Source organism: Cyanistes caeruleus, chromosome Z (assembly GCF_971803275.1).
Source record: "Cyanistes caeruleus chromosome Z, bCyaCae1.hap1.1, whole genome shotgun sequence".
Lineage (NCBI taxonomy): Eukaryota > Metazoa > Chordata > Aves > Passeriformes > Paridae > Cyanistes > Cyanistes caeruleus.
In genome coordinates this window covers 80221810-80238648 of record NC_141732.1, presented here as the reverse complement: position 1 = coordinate 80238648, position 16839 = coordinate 80221810, and the positions used below count along the sequence as shown (strand labels likewise).

Genomic DNA, 16839 nt, shown 5'->3' with positions numbered 1-16839 from the left:
ACTTTTTCTAAGCTAGTTGGGATGAAAATAATTTTATTTGGTTTGATTAATGGGGAGGCTTGGACCAGCCTGGTCTACTGGAAGGTTTCCCTGCTGATAAGCCTTCCAAACCAAACCATTTTGGGATTCTGTGATTCTGGGAATTGCAAAATCCTCAGTAAACAGGTAAAAAGGACACAAGGCTATGAGAGTGAAGCATCACCAAGAATGAGTAAAACACTGAGGGAATCTGGGCAATTTTATAGAAAATTTTTGATTGATTCTGGAGCCTGACTCTGAAGGAGGTGGAGGATAGGTTAAAGTATTTTGAAGTGAAGTGGTTTAGAATTGGAAATGCAAAGGCAGGAAGGGCATGGATAGAATAAGAGATGAAGGTGAAGGGGTGACCAGGAGATGAGCTGTGGATTAGCTGTAGGTCAGCTGGATAATAAACACAGTACAGTGAAGTCATGTAAGAAGTACCAGTGAAGCAATCTGCACCTTCTCTGGGTTATATTCACATCCTCAGAAATGGTTCATTATTCCCTGGGCCAGTGCAAGTTGTGAAAACAGGGTTTAGGAACATGAAAGCAGTTGGGCTTGCTTCCTTGGCAGGTGTCCTGTGATGTGTTTTCCTTTGGAGCAGGCTGCTCCTGGGCCTTTTCTCTAGGACAGGACACACACTATGGCATTTCCTCCAGTGTAGCCTTGTCGTGGCTGTGGTGGGTGTTGGCATTTGGATACAGGCTGGAAACACCATGTTCCTCCTGGGAAATGTGTTCCTGCATGGGCTGACTCGGCGTGGCTGAAAACCTGCACTCTCAGCTTGCCAGGTACTCGGGAGGGTAGAGGAGTGTCAGGATGGACAGTTTATTTAGCAAAGTGTCTGGCAACAAACTTTGCTCTGGTGTGACAGCTCTGCTTTCATTTCTAAGCAGTGATCAGAGATGCCAGGGTTAATTATTGAGGCTATAATCACTATAGGCCCTGCATTTTTTCATGTAATACCTACTTTACCAAAAGTTGTCTGAGCTTGACATAGAACAGCCAAAGAGTATTGCCAGTAAAGGAGATAAAGATAAGATTCTGGTCACCAAAGGCTTGGCTTTGAAGTTGCTTTGCTCACTGAGGGCAAGAACAGCTCTCTTGTGAGCTTCCTTCATTCCTCTCCATTCTTCCACTCCTTTGGCAGAGCAAGTTTATTTTGTTGAAGGTTTTATTTTCTGCTGAAAGTGCAGGAAATTCAGACAGCTCTCTTGGAAGCTCCCCAAAGCTAATACAAACAAGATACATATGCTTCTCTTAAACTAACTAAAAATAAAATAAATTATTTGAAAATATTTAACTATAGCTATTCCCCTATAAAGACAAAAAGAAAATTTGCATCATTACAGTTGTGGATGCTGATAAATTATGTTATCAAGGTGAAATTCTCTGGAGTGGCTGTTACCTATTCCTCATAAAAGACTGAGGAATACCACCCTGGTATCAGGAATTACAGACAGAAGTAATAACTACTGAATGTCCAAAAGCATAATTCATTGAAGTATTCGTTAGCATGTACAAAGCCAGATGGAAAAAAGAAAAAAAAAAAAAAAAAAGTGATGTAAAATGAACTGAAATTGTTCAGCTATACTTTGTGTGGCTGCGGCTTATGGATCTGGAACAGTTTACCAAATCTTTCCTGCCAGTTTCTCCCTGGTAAAAAAGAATCGCAGAACTTGTCTGTTTGGGGTTAATTTGGCATTCTTAGTCCTTTTGATGTCTGTTAATTGTGCAGGGTATGTACGCTTTTTTTTTTTCCCATTGCTGACAAAATTGCCTTTATAGTCATATCTGCGTCATGAAGGAAGTTGTTGTTTATGACTGTAATTTTTTATAATTTATGTTCGCAAATTGTTGAATCTCACTGAAAATATTACAGATGAGGAGCTATAGTGAGTCATCATGGACAGGGGCTCAGCACGGAGAACAGCCATAATTACAGTTGCCTGTGCAACCTCCACCCTCACCTTTTCTCTATTCCTACATCTGTATGAGGCCTTCAGCCTCCACTCTGAAGATGATGGGGGTTCCACAGTATGGATGCAGCAACACAGACATGGTGCAGCCCTGACATTCCAGGGCCTAAAGGGGCTCCAGGAGAGCTGCCCAGGGACTGGGGACAAGGCCTGCAGGGCCAGCACCCAGGCAATGGCTTGCCAGTGCCAGAGGGCAGGCCCAGCTGGGATATTGGCAAGGAATTGCTGGCTGGGAGGGTGGGCAGGCCCTGGCACAGGGTGCCCAGAGCAGCTGGGGCTGCCCCTGCATCCCTGCAGTGTCCAAGGCCAGGCTGGACAGGGCTTGCAGCAGCCTGGGACACTGGAAGGTATCCCTGCCCATGGCAGGGGTGGGACTGGATGGGCTTTAATGTCTCTCCCAACCCAAACCATCCTGGGTTGCAAAGAGAGGCAAAGGGAGCAGATGTCCTTAAGGGGGACTCATAACTAGCAGAGAGAGTGGTGAGTCTGAGATGGTTTTCCTTCTGTGAATTGTGGAGTTCCTGCGAAGGAAACTATTACATCATGTCCAGCTGTTTCAAGTAGCTGCTTCACAGCTTTCGCACACTGTGTACGCTCCTGGCTCTGCTGGAGAGGGACCAGCAGTGTTGGTCAGAATGAGCTCAAGCCACCAAGCTTTGACACAAAGCAACTTGCACTTTTGAAAACTCAAATGTCAAAGCATTTTATTGCTGGCAGCAAATTTCCACTCACTAAAAGCCATTCATTGTCATAAGCAGTTAAGATCAGAATTGTGTTTGGACATGGTTTTTTTTGTCAGCCTGCATTTCCATCAAGTGTTTCTTCTGCAATTATATGTGACATTTCCACTTTATTTTGTCAGGTTTCTTTGAATTAAGACTTCAGCACAGTGTGTTGTCCTGTTGTTTTCTTTTACCCTACTTACATTCTGCAGTTGTAGCATACTCCCATACCAATCCCTGCTCAGGTTTTGCTTCTTTTAAGTAGATAAGCTTCTTCCTGCTTATTGTGCTAACTATATAATTAGCAGTTATTTAGCTGAAAGTATAATTCAGCTGGAAAATTGCTGTGATGTGACTGCACAGTGAGAAATGTGGCTTTTTTTAGTATACACAAGTGACCTAGGTGTCTGTACCCATTGTCGTATTGTGCACAACACCATTCATATGGCTCTTGCCACAAAGGAAAAGTTGCTCTGTTAGATCTCCAATTTTTAAAAAAGTTAGAAAGTAGACCTCTTTAGGCTTACAATTATTCATTGCTTTGGATTGGGGCTTACTGTACATCCTGAAAAAAGGGAGGAAAACCAAATCATTGCATTTAAGGGAATTTCAGCTTGCAATAAATAAATATATAATCATATCTGTAATTTGCAGTCTGAAGCATGTAACTGTCATGTGTACATGGTACAAGACTTAAGTTTGTTCACTAATGCTTCTTGGAATCATGGAATATAGTCCCTGAATGGTTTGGATTGGAAGGAACCTTAGAGTTGGTCTTGTTCCACCCCTGCCATGGGCAGAGACATTTTCCACTATGCAAGGGTCCCTATCCAACCTGGCCTTGGATACTTCCATGGATGGAACAACCACAGCTTCTCTTAGAAACCTGTGCCAGCTGTGGCTGAGTATGCAGCATATCTTCCTGGGTTAACAATCAAAAATGAAAAATATCATTAAGAAGTCTGTCACCACCTGGACACAGAACTGAAAGTCAAAAAGTGGGCTAATCAAGGAGATAATTTCATCATGGAAGAGAAACACATGTCCACCTTTGCTTACTGATGTCATTTCATAGCATTACAAGTCACCAAAATTCGGATTTTTCAACCAGCTATTATTTTCCATACAAACTAACTTTGGAGGAAAGGAAACAGAGAGCTGAATAATTTTGTCTCTGTTTATATTAGACATTACAAACCACGAGGAATGGTTATGCAACATTAAGCTGAATTACACAAGACATGCCTCTCTTTAGCTCCTCAAAACTGGTAACATTTAGAGGGTGGAAATTTGCATTCATTCATGATAGAGCTGTTTTAATCAGTTTTTCATCATCATAATAATTAAAAGAAATTCAATGTCAAATTGAATTCAAAGGATGAGAACTCAGAATGTTCTATTGTGGGAACCAGGAGACGGGGCACCATAAATTAAACACGTTTTTGGTGACACTGAGTTTTTGCATCCTCTGCTGACAGTGATTAGTTTTTTAATGGGTAAATACATCTGTAAAGAACCAAACTATGAGCAAATGCCTGGGGTTTCATGATTAGGCTGCTTGACTTCTCTTGATATTTTAAAGCCATATATTTTTCAAGTGGTTTTATACATCAGGATGTAAATATTGAATTCTGTGGAAGTGTTTGCCCAGGAGGATACTATGCTAATTATTAATTGTACTGCAGTAAGGAAAACAGTATTCAAGATGGTCAGATCCAGGAATATCCAGCTCTGCCCATCGTTTGCCTTGTCTTAGAACTTTTGTGTGTTCCTTGATAGTGTTTATCAAACTCAAATTGTTTTTCCCCAGATAATGTTCTCATTCATCATGTTTTCCCCTGCATCCTCTCAGTTTATTTCCATTCTCTTTTCTCTGGCATGATCACTTGTTTTTTCCTTTTAACAAAAGACTACCCAGATATGTACCTGGCTGTCTTCTAGCTGTCACTGCCTGGTTTATCCCTTGTGCATCTAGAACATGACCAAACATTTTGCCTTAAAAGTTAGAATCTTTGCAAAAAAGCACAACATTTAATTTCTCTCCTGAGAAGGAACATGAGGTGACTACCTAGAATTACCCACAATAATGTGAGGGATGTGCCTACATTCCTGTCCCCTTTGCAGGCATGATTTCAGTCTCACAGTGTCAGTATCAAGCTTTTAGCTTCCACTTTTCTTTTTAATGATGGTTATAATTATTTCTATGGAAATAAACCAAAAAAATAGGTGGGGGAGGACTGATACACGTCAGTGTTGACAAAGGCATTATCTGAGCCCTGTTTTGTAAAGGAATGTTGTAGTAATCTTAAATGTGAGTGCCACACTGAATTTGTCAATTGTAAGCAACAGGAAACTTTTAACTCCTCTCCTTTAAATATACTGTTCAATAGATTGAAGCATGTCTATGTTTCACAGATCAATATTTGACTTTTCATATAACATCTAATTCTGTAAAAAAAAATGGTCTTACAAAGCTGCTGAGGATGATGTGTTAGTCCTTGCCTTGACCACACACATTCAGCATTTCAGCTGTGTTCAGCTGCTCTGAAAGTAATACACAGGGTGATAAACTGCAATAACAAAATGTAAATGTAACTTTATTTATACCTGTCTTGATACCATGTCTGGACACAGTGGGGCTGTAGCTTGATACTGATGACACAGAGCAACAAAACCACATGGCATTTTATCAGCATTTCTCCACTGTCTCATCCAAATGCTGTCCTTGGATTTATGCTTGTTTTTTCCTTTGTTTTGAAAACTTTTAAACCCTAAGGAATGATTCAATCTCTAATTATAGGAGCAGACAGTTCTCCTGATAATGTATGTGCAATACAGGAATTCAGTGCCACTTCTATGTCTTTTATGGAGATCATTCCTCTTATAAATTCTTTCTTGTGTAGTCAGTTTTGAGTAAAAATCTTCACTATGTCCCCTATTTTTCTTCATGGGGGTCCCAGATTCTGCATCTGCAGTGTGGTAGCTGAAGTACAGATGGTGGATTCTGTCCATCAGCTCTTAAAAATGTTAAATTTAATTACTGTGCAATAACTTCTGAACCTTTCCATTCTTTGAAGCTGACCACTAGCAGAGTCTCCAGCCTCTTGGAAAATGGGTAGCAATGCTTTCTGTTTCAATTAGCTGTTTGCCTGGAGTTTTAGATGAACACCTTTTATTCAAAAACATTTAGTTTTTGAAAAGCAGTAGTGTGATTTTTTACCTGTCTGGTAACTGGATAGATCTCACTTGATTTGGAATCATACTATTTCTGTGGAAGTCATGTAGTCTGTAATGTAGAATAGTGTCTTGGTCAGTAGCTCACCCTGCTGCTCTGGGGGCAGAAGTATGGCATGTTGGTATGTTCAGAGCTTTTAAAAAGACACTGTAATAAGCAAATTCTGCAGTAAATCTGAGTTGATAGGCAAGCACCATTCCCCAGGTGAGTTAGGTCTGGATTTTTCTTCAGGTCCCAACTGAAGCAGTTATTTCTATTTTTGTCTAATATTTTCCATTACATACTCTTCACAACACCTACCTGGGATGCTGTTTCACAGTGCAATAACTAGGTAACTACAGGCAGAGGAACCACCTGCGTTTTGAAAGTAAAGATTATTTTTGTCATAGAAGAATGTGATCCCATTGACAGCAGTCAGCTTTGTAAAGGTTTTTGCCATCATTATCTACACTACACTGCTAATTTAGGTGGTAAAGTCATTTAAAAAATAGGAGATACTCACATTCAGAAAAAAATCTATAACCCTCACTGTTAGATCAGGCATCATTGCTAAAGAAGGAATTTTACTGGAATGCATGCACAAGATATTCCTCTTCAAACAAGAGCTCCAAAAAGCTTCCACTTAATCTCCCTTGGACATGTAGAAGACAGGTGTTGGGGATAACGAGACTGAAATGTGGGAATAATGATGGGATCTCACTTCTTCATGGTCCTCAGTGTCACAAAAGAAATGGAGAAGCAGGTTAGGGGAATGGTGCTGCCTTCTGAAAGGCACATCTAGGACAGGGATTTGGGACAAGGGTTGGAGAGATGGGATGGGGGGAATGTCTTCCCAGTGCCAGAGGGCAGGCCCAGCTGGGATATTGGCAAGGAATTGCTGGCTGGGAGGGTGGGCAGGCCCTGGCACAGGGTGCCCAGAGCAGCTGGGGCTGCCCCTGCATCCCTGCAGTGTCCAAGGCCAGGCTGGACACTGGGGCTTGCAGCAGCCTGGGACACTGGAAGGTGTCCCTGCCATGGCAGGGGGTGGAGTGGGATGAGCTTAAAGCTCCCTTCCAACACAAACCATTCTGGGATTCTGTGATGTACACTTCTAGGAAGAAATTCACCTTGCTTTGCATGGAAAGCAGCCAGAGCAAAGTGGTAGCAAAGAATTTTGCTCTTCATGAGTTTAAACAGGATAATGAAGATTCCTGTGTTCTCTTCTGCCTTGGTGAGAGCCATACATCTGCCACATGACAATTCCTACAGTGCTTCTTAATAGTAGAAAATAACTGTGCAGATTGAATGACAGCTCAACAAAATGCTGTTGTAAGTACTCTCTTTTTATGAAGATTTAAGTACCTTGTGATAACTCAGTAAATGAACTTTGTGGGCAGTCAGCAAAAGGAAATGTCGGTAGTTTCATTGTTCATATCCAGCAGAAAAACTCAAGCTGGTTTAGTAAGGTTCACATTCTTACCAGACCTTTAAAGTCTCACAGTCCAGTGTTTGATGTGATTGAGACAAACTAAATGGTACAAACAAGGTAGAAGTACCTTTTTTTTACCCTATTCCAAGGTAGGACAGACAACTCTGCAATCAGAATAACCACTCTGGAGATATCCTGATGTGGAACTCAAGGAGAGTAATCCAGATATCTGGCAAGAGTTCACAAGACAGCTTGTTCAGCTTAGGAAGTTTGAGTTGTCAAATGCGCTGACAAAATGAAGAGCTCTACAAGTTTATCTTAGTGTGAAGGCTTAGTGCACTACAAAAGGAGATTCCTTTTTTCATTTATTACAAGTGTTCTTCAATGCCAAGGAAATAATTTTTTAAAATAGTCAAAGGGAAAAAGTCTGGTAACAGTTTTCCTTCTTCTCTTTTTTCTCCCTTTTCCCTATCACTCCTTCCTGCATAGGAACAGAACAGAAAATGTAATAAATTAATAAATAAATTACGCTGAAATGCTTTTTCTTAGAATAGGAAGAGTTGAAAAGACTGTTCACTTAACCTTTATGAGTTTGGCTGATTATAATACAGTAATGCTGTTGTGATGGCTCCTACTGGGAAAATCAAGCTAAGAGGCTAAGTACTAGTACGAGGCATTTCAATTAAAATTTTGGTGATTGCTGGAGAAAACTGTTTCCTTTCCAGACACATGGATGCCAGATTTGCTCACCATAGAGACATTACCAGCTAATAGCTCTATTAGTAATAATTACCTGTCCACTGCCTTTATTTCTTTATATTTTACAATGGAAAAGGGCACACTGACCTTTTACTCCTTTCTTAAAGGCGCAAGACTTGAATGTGATTGAGGAAGTGATCCGAATGATGCTGGAGATCATCAACTCCTGCCTGACCAACTCCCTCCATCACAACCCCAACCTGGTGTATGCTCTGCTCTACAAGCGGGATCTGTTCGAGCAGTTTCGGACTCACCCCTCCTTCCAGGACATCATGCAAAATATAGACCTGGTGAGTGATATGTGACCTCCGAGATGGTTACACCTGGTTATGAGATCTCTTTGTAATCTTGGGAGGTAGAAAATACTTACCACCTCTGACCAGTTTGTTTTAAAATGTTGGAATTTTCTTCCCTGTTTTTTGGGCCTGCACTGTGATGACTTCAGTGCAGCATAGAAACACAGAATGGTTTGGGTTGGAAGGGACCTTAAAGGTCATTTCATTCCAACCCTTTAATTTCTTTAACAACCCTTTCCAGCATCTTTAACTCAGGAGACTCAGAGGGATTTTGAGATGCCTGTGGTAAGGAATTCCCAAGATGTGACACAACTTTCAGCCCCGAAGGAGTGGACAGTGTCAGCTTCTCTTGACTATCCCTTGTTCGAAACCTGCCTTTGAGGGGAGCAAAAGCTAATTTTCATCAGACAATCCTTTTTCTTTTCTCTTACTCCTATCACCAGCCGATTAATAATTACAGGGAATTACTTTTAAATAACTGAAGAGCAGGCATTCGGCTGTCTCATCCCCTGTCTGTATCTGAATGTGTGTTGTTTTCACCTGCCAAGTGTTTTCTTCACAGCAGCCTTCCCCTTGTGTAAGGAAACATTTTAGAAGAAAACAGAAGAAAATAGCTGTGGATAGGAAGCTGCTACTAGTGTGACTCTCAGTGGAGTAGGACTTTGGAAAACAGTTGTTAATTACTTTTGCATCTGATAGTAGTTTTAATGTTCATATGGAGAGCCTGAGCTTCTGCTAGAAAAATTTGAAGCATTACAAATGTTTCTCTGCCTTCTAGTCAATATTTGCAGAGCTGAGCAATGTTTGAAGCACAAAATACTGGAAGGGAGGGCTGAGCAGGTTGCTGAGTCTCTGGATGCAGTGAATAACATATTATTGTGTCTAATAATCTGCAGAGTTTCTGGTTTGATTTACTTTTATTTGCAGGAGATTGGCAGATATGTGACTGCCCATAAAGGAAAGTAATTTTAAATGCTAAACTGAAATCCTGCTCTGTACCTATTCCTCCTTCTTCTGTTCTCTCTTCACATTTTCTGGTTGTGCGGGAGTTTAGGGAGTGGAGAACTTGAAGCTCAAAACTCTCCAAACTTTCAGCAGCTGCAGACTACAGGCAGCATGATACTGTCTGCATGATTAGAACAAGATGTCTTAAAGTTGTGTAAAGAGGATATGGTGCACTGAAGATAACAGTTGTCTACATTCCTGACCGAGATAGGGACCTGCTCTGGTTACTTGCCCACATCCAGGATAACTGGTGGTGGCCAGATCCTTCTGCTTGCAGCCCTGTGCCTCCCACAGACAGCAGCACGTCCTTTCCTTTGTAGCAGTTAAATGTAGGTTTTCCTCAACAATTTAAACAATTCCTCCCCAAAACTATTTAATATTGGGTTACAGCATAATGCCAGTTACATTCAAAAACTATTTAAAGCTTTCCAAGGGAGCATGTTGAATTTTTAAATAGCTCCTTTGTTAGAGAAGCAAGGACGTCAAAAAAAGAATTTTTTAAATATTTTTTTTTAAATGTACCTGTCACCATCTGGGAAGTGGTAAGAGCTGTCAGGCTTGTAGATCTGAATAAAAGATGAGATTCATCTGACTCCTTGTCTACCCTGTCACGTCCTGCACTTCATACACAGTATTGGCAGCACCATACAGAACCAGTCTTTGTCTTTAGTGCTGCAGCCAGAATGTTCTAACTGGTCTTGCTGTCCCCTGAAACAGTGGCAAATCATGTTAGTTTTACTCTACACATTGCAGGGAGCTTGTCTGGGAACCATGTGGGCAGGATCTAAGAAGAACCAAAATGAGTTTCTGTCTCCAAGAACTTACCAGACTTTTCTCTGCAGTGGTGGAGCTGGGAGCTCATTCCTCACAGCTGTATGGGACATTGTGGATGTCTGAAATGTAGCTGTACTCTAAAAAGAGTCAGAAAAAAAATCTTAAAATATTTAGCTTGATTAATTTCTAAACTGTATGTTGCTGAAAGCTGGGAGGATATATTCCTGGGGAGGATCTCCTCATTCTTGACCTGCTCTAGTATTCTTATTTCAGCATCCATCCTAGCCTACTTTGATATAGAATAGTGAGCTGGCTGGGCTTTTTGTGTGACCAAGGCTGGTTATTCAGAAGAGGATGTATCCACCAACTTCCTGTGTAGTGGGGAGCTGTGTTGGCTTTCAGGCTGTTGTGATCAACGAAATCTTGTGGCCCAAATTATGTGAATTGTAGATGGAAATGATAAATGTTGCAACTTTTGGTAATGCAAAGGTGGTCAAGAAAAATAACCTTTCTAAAGCTCCCCGGATATGTCTGCAGGGGCTCTGCTACATCCTGACTCCCTCTCTTGGTACTTTCTCTGGTCATAAACAGCAAAATGTTTTGATTATCTGCGCCCATGCATACTAGGAGTGTAATTTTTGACAATGGCATTTAGTGGCAGGACAAGGGGCAATGTCTTGCCAGTGCCAGAGGGCAGGCCCAGCTGGGATATTGGCAAGGAATTGCTGGCTGGGAGGGTGGGCAGGCCCTGGCACAGGGTGCCCAGAGCAGCTGGGGCTGCCCCTGCATCCCTGCAGTGTCCAAGGCCAGGCTGGACAGGGCTTGCAGCAGCCTGGGACAGTGGAAGGTGCCTCAGAATTGGACTGGATGGCCTTTGAAGGTCCCTTCCAACCCAAACCATTCTGGAATTGTATGATTCCAATAATCAGAAAGAGATTCACGTGAGCAGTAGGTGCCTGTTACGCACTGTGTCACTCTGTCATCCCTCTACTCCATCAAATTCTACCCACCACTTGATGAAAGATTCTCCCACTGTAAACTGTAGTCCAGATTTGTATTTCATAGAAAAATACTAACAGACACTGTGATAATGTTTAATGCTGCAAAAATCAGAGCAAAATACAGAGCATGTAAAGTCTGTAATGAGTTTTGGACACCAGAACAGTTGCCAGTTTGCCTTGTCAAGAATGTATAAAATAGATATGACATATAAAGACTTAAATGCTTATTATTTTTATTCAGTTGGACATAATGTACTCATCAACCAAAAGGAATCATGGAAGAGGTGAAAAGGCTACAAATTTGATGAAAAATTAATTGGAGAATGTACTGGGGATGTAATAATGAGTAGCTGATGGTGCAAATAGTAAAAGGCATCTGCTGCAATTCCGTGTGTGTATACAAGAAAAGAATAACCCAGAGGTGTTCTCTAAGCCTAATCACACTGGTAAAATCTTGGCTGGATTACTCTGGGTTTAAAATCTAAGAATCATTTAGGTTGAATTAAACTTTCAAGACCATGGAGTCCAACCATTCCCCAGCACTGCCCAGGCCACCACTGACCCGAGTCCCCAAGTGACACATCCACATGGTCTTCAAACCCCTGCAGGGATGGGGACTCCAGCACTGCTCTGGGCAGCTCTGACAGGGCTGGACAGCCCTTTCCGCAGAAGAATTTTCCCAATGTCCAACCCAAGCCTCCCCTGGCCCAGCCTGAGGCCGTTCCCTCTCCTCCTGTCCCTGTTCCCTGGCAGCACAGCCCGACCCCCCCCAGCTGTCCCCTCCTGGCAGGGACTTGTGCAGAGCCACAAGGGCCCCCTGAGCCTCCTTTTCTCCAGGCTGAGCCCCTTTCCCAGCTCCCTCAGCCGCTCCTGGGGCTCCAGCCCCTTCCCCAGCTCCGTTCCCTGCCCTGGACACGCTCCAGCCCCTCGGGGTCTCTCCTGTGCTGAGGGGCCCAGAGCTGTCCCAGCACTGGAGGTACCTCAGCAGCGCCGGCACAGGGGACGGGCCCTGCCCTGGGGCTGTGTCACACCTGGCTGGCACAGCCCAGGGGCCACTGGCCTCTTGCCCAGCTGGGCATACCTGGACTCATGCTCAGCTGGTGCCATGAAAGATATTCCAGGTAGAAATAAGAGCTGTAGAAAGCAGAACCTCTGAAAGTGCTGATTTGCCAAAGGAAGGGGAAAGTGATGTGGTATTTTTCAAATAAAATGCTGCTATGAAGGGAAGTGGAATAATCTCTTTCACATACTTGTGGGTTCTCAGGTCATAAGCAGAGACTTTTCCAAGGTTAGGAATAAGGAAGCACTGTGGTAGGTTTTCAGGGACCTCTGGAGCAGAGATTTGGCAGCATGGCAGTAGGGTGGAGGACAGACTAGCTTAGGTCTGTAGGCACAGGTAGGTGTGGGGATGCCTCTGCAGCCCCACTAGAGCTCAGACCAAAGCAGGAATTGCTCAGGTTACCTTTAATACAGACCTGGCCACAGTAACTCTCTAACTCTGGGCTGTTCCTCAGGATTTGGACCATTCAGTTTAATCTGGAGATGCACATAATCTCTGTGTGCTTTATCATTGAGGCAAAAATAGGTGAATGTATAAGGGTCATCAGTGTATTGACCACTTTTTATTGAAAACTACTTATTTGCCTCTGTATTTTTGTAAATAATCTAAAAATCACCATTGCAATGATTGGGAACATACGGGAACCATTAATACTCTACAGAAGAAACTGAAATCAAAATACCTTCTGCTTCCTATTACTTTACTCTTCACTTTAGAAAGCCATTTTAGTAAGAGATAGCGCATCTTGTTTAGCTAAAACAGGATATTCTTCTGAATATGAACAAAGAGGAATGCTATGGTTCCTCTTCTGGCCTTGTGCAGAAATATTTCAGCTGGGAGCTGTCTATATGCCTCCACTTCAGAGGTGGTCTGTAATTTGGTCAGCCACCTCAGATATGTCAGGAATTTAGTGGAGACTCCTCGCTTATCATTCCTAAAGATGTGTTTGGTTCATGGCCACGGTGAGAACTCCTTGGCTTTCACTGCTCTCATAATTCCTACAAGCGAGCAACTGATACCAGGTGGTGGAACAGGCCTAACTAGGAGCTGCTAGAATTTTGTTTGCAAAATAGTCTGATAGACATCAGGAGATTGGGAGCAATGGCTTAGTGATGCAAAGGAACTCGATTGATGCAATTTCCTACAAGGAATTTAATTCTTCAAAGACATTTCCCTGCTAGATTTTAAAATCAATCAAGTTGGCTTTGCTCTGGCATAGCAACCCCTGTTGTAAGACCTGCAGGACTTCAGAACTGAGTTTTTATGGCTTTCCTTAAAATGTCCTTAGAAAAACCTTGATCCTGCTGATTACCAGAGTCTGGCTAAATACTCTAAGGATTTGAGGTTTTGGTGGGTTTGGGTTGGGGCTTTTTTGGTTGTTTGTTTGCTTTTGCGGGGGAGGGTGTCTTTTTGCCTGTTCTTTTTCTCCTCACTCCTACACCCTAGGAGTGGAGAGCAGAATACCTGGAAAAGCTCACGTGTCCTTGAACATGTTCCTCATTTCAAGGTGATTCTGAAAAATACTGTTCTTCAAGTTTGCTGATTAACCTCTGGTGTTTCTCCTGCTATTGAATCACCTGAAGTTGTTTCACCCCTTCTTAAATCAGTGAGAATTTGCCTCCCATTTGCTTCAGGTACAACTACTGGATACCAAGTGTAGTTGTGATTTATGTTTCCCAATGGAAGCTACTTAGTTGAAGTGCTAATCCTGTGGTACTTTACAGTGAGAGGTTTGTTTTCTTCTTTTCTTCTCCATTCAGTGTGCCATCAATACACCATATTACTCTCCCAGTGGCTGGGAAGTGTTTCAAAGTGTTTCTTTCAATCACTTTCAAAGGGAAGCAAAATTGACAAAAACAGGTTCAAAACTTACTTAGTGCCAAGTGATTTTTTCTTCTGTCTTGCAGAACTGACCTTTGCAGTTGCAGGCAGAGGAGGCAGCAACGTGTTGTACTGTTATTTTTAGCTGGAGGAGAAAGAGAGGAGCTGTCATGTTCATTAAGCAGAGGCACTGCCTGGGCTGCCGCAGGCCTCACAGCACTTCAGCATCTGCTGACAGAATCCAAGTGGAGAAAACATCTTGCCCTTGATAGCTCTGCTGTTGGCGTACTGTAAAGGGAAATATTTTGTTACTTCAGCCTTGCAGCCCAATTGAAAACAATAGTTGGGTGAAATAACAGACACTGTGGTTGTTCCCTCACAATCTCAAAGATAATCTCCAAAACCTAAAATATTGCCTTTAAATGAAAAATGTTTCTAAATCATTCTAATCTTGTAGTACTTTTAATCTCTGGCAATACCTTGTAAGTTTACAAGGTTTAGAAAACAAAAGGAGAAAGTATGAGTTTCTCATGGAAAATTGATCTCTAGGAAGAAATTCTCACTGATGGGGTGGGCAGGCCCTGGCACAGGTTTCCCAGAGCAGCTGTGGCTGCCCCTGGATCCCTGGAAGTGCTGCAGGCAAGTTTGGATGGGGCTTGGAGCAGCCTGGGATAGTGGAAAGTGTCCCTGTCCACGGCAGGGGGTGGCACTGGATGATCTTTAAGGTTCCCTTCCCAACCAAACCATTCCATGAGTCTGCGATTAAAACCAGTTTTGAAAATCACTATAGAAAACAGTTTTTTTATAGAAATGTTAATGGTATTTTAATACAAACCCTGGCAGGGCCTGAGCTAGAGGTGGCCAAGCCAGGTCCCCTGTGGCCATCATACCACATGTCTGGGTACCTTGCACAGCCAGGACTAGACTCTCTTCAGGGCAAGGCTCTCCATACAGGGATCAGATATTCCTGATGAGGGGTTGTCTAATCCAGCATTAGATGTGTCTTTTAATCTCTGTTAATATGGAAGCCAGACTGGAGAGAGAGCTCTTAGAATGGGTTATTTTCCTTCATGGAGAGGCCTTTCAGTGCTCAGCATGACTAGGAAATGTCATTCATAGCAGCGTGTGGAGTTTCTTCTTATTCTTCTTTTTAAGCAGTTTCTGCAGTTGTTTTCTGTTTTCTTAGACCAGTTGCCCAAATAATTAAAGAGAAAATTAATATTCAGAGTATCAGGAAGACACCATTTCTCAGCTTTGTTTATTTGCACTAAGATCTGGGGTTTTTGTATTCATACAGTCATATGCTCAGTTGGTTTTAAAATGCACTTACACATGAAACTCATTTAATACTATTCATCCAGTTTATTTTTTCTGGTTCATTTTACTTTCAATGGGACAAGGAGTGGAAATCTGTTAACTTTATTTTTTTTTTAAATTCACCTCTGTAATTGTTAGTTAAGTGTAGAAGATAATTAAAGCTCTTTCAAAGGTAAAGGCTACTCTTCCTTAATATGATGCTGAGCTTTTATGCTTTTATATATGACTAGATAAGTAAGAAAAGTATTAGACCTTCTGCTACAGAGGTCAGAGCTTGGGCATGAGGGATATAATACTGGATGCTCTTTGGTTTTATTCCTGATCCGGAGCTAACAAGAAAATGCCTTCTTTAGGATCTCCTCTGTATAATTTGTCTTTTATTTTTTTCTTTTTGCTTTTCTGTTTTCTTACTTCCTTGGGATTCTTTTGGGTACCTCACTGTCACATTGGGATATTGTGATCTCAGGGTCCAAATGAGAGATACTTCATTTATATGTTATTAGAAGTAGTAAGGCAAATAACTCCTAGTGATAAATACCATTATTAAAGTAGATATTTTTAACTGTAGTCATCAACTACACATCAAAAATAGCCATTCTGAGTTCTCTAAAATGCTGACATAGCCTGAAAATACTGGAAGCCTGTCTTGCTTTTGTTCTTTTGAAATACAACCCAAAGAAGATTAGTACCTTTACCACAAAAACATAAGTCTTTTAAAAACATGTTAAGATTGAAGGGTTTGACTTCCCAAAATAGGAAATGTCAGAATTCAGGGAGTATCTGTGAGCTTCATTCAGTTTTTTTACGTGTTTGCATTATGATAGTATTTTTGGTTAAAAGCTAAATATTAGGTTTTGCTTTTGTTGTGGTTTAGCAGAACTTGAGCTAACAAGGCAGTGCCACTGGGATGGATTCTCTGCAGGAGCCTGCCCTTGGCAAGGATGAGTTTCACCAGTGATTACTGACAACAGAGGAGTGTTGAAATGCAGGAAGATGTTTTTTTCTTTCAAAATCTGTGGGCAACTTGCTTGTTCCTTTGTGAGCTGTGTATCCTCCACCAGCAATTTGTCCCAAACTCTATGCCAAAACCATGTCAGCCTCAATCCGAGGTCCTCACGCTCCTTGCACAAGCTGTTTCTTGCTATTTTACTCTGTTATTTCTGGTCCCTCCCTCCAGCTCCTTTCCTTATGATCCCAGCACATCTTCCTACTCCTGTTTTTTTCTAAGGATCAGAGATCACATTGCTCTACCAGGTCCTTATCTCTAAGAATGTAAAAGCCTACCTGTAGCATCTGCCAGAGGCAGTGAAATTCTCCCTTTCTGCTGAAGTATGAAGATAATCGTAGGGACAGCACAGAAGATTAAACCTGAATTTTCTCTTGACTGATTCCTGTACTTCTGTTGTTAGAAACAAAATAAAACAGGAAAAAAAACCAAAGC

At 41.9% G+C, this 16839-nt stretch overlaps 1 protein-coding gene across 50 annotated transcripts in view; it reads left to right on the top strand.

The window, feature by feature from the left end:
- Window positions 1–16839, top strand: part of DYM (dymeclin) — a 210157-nt gene that overhangs the window by 159041 nt on the left and 34277 nt on the right. For all 50 annotated transcript variants that reach the window (XM_086867510.1, XM_086867499.1, XM_086867522.1 and 47 more), the window contains one exon: window positions 8232–8414. In XM_086867510.1, coding sequence (XP_086723636.1) covers window positions 8232–8414 — 183 coding nt within the window. The remainder of the gene's footprint in view (window positions 1–8231; window positions 8415–16839) is intronic.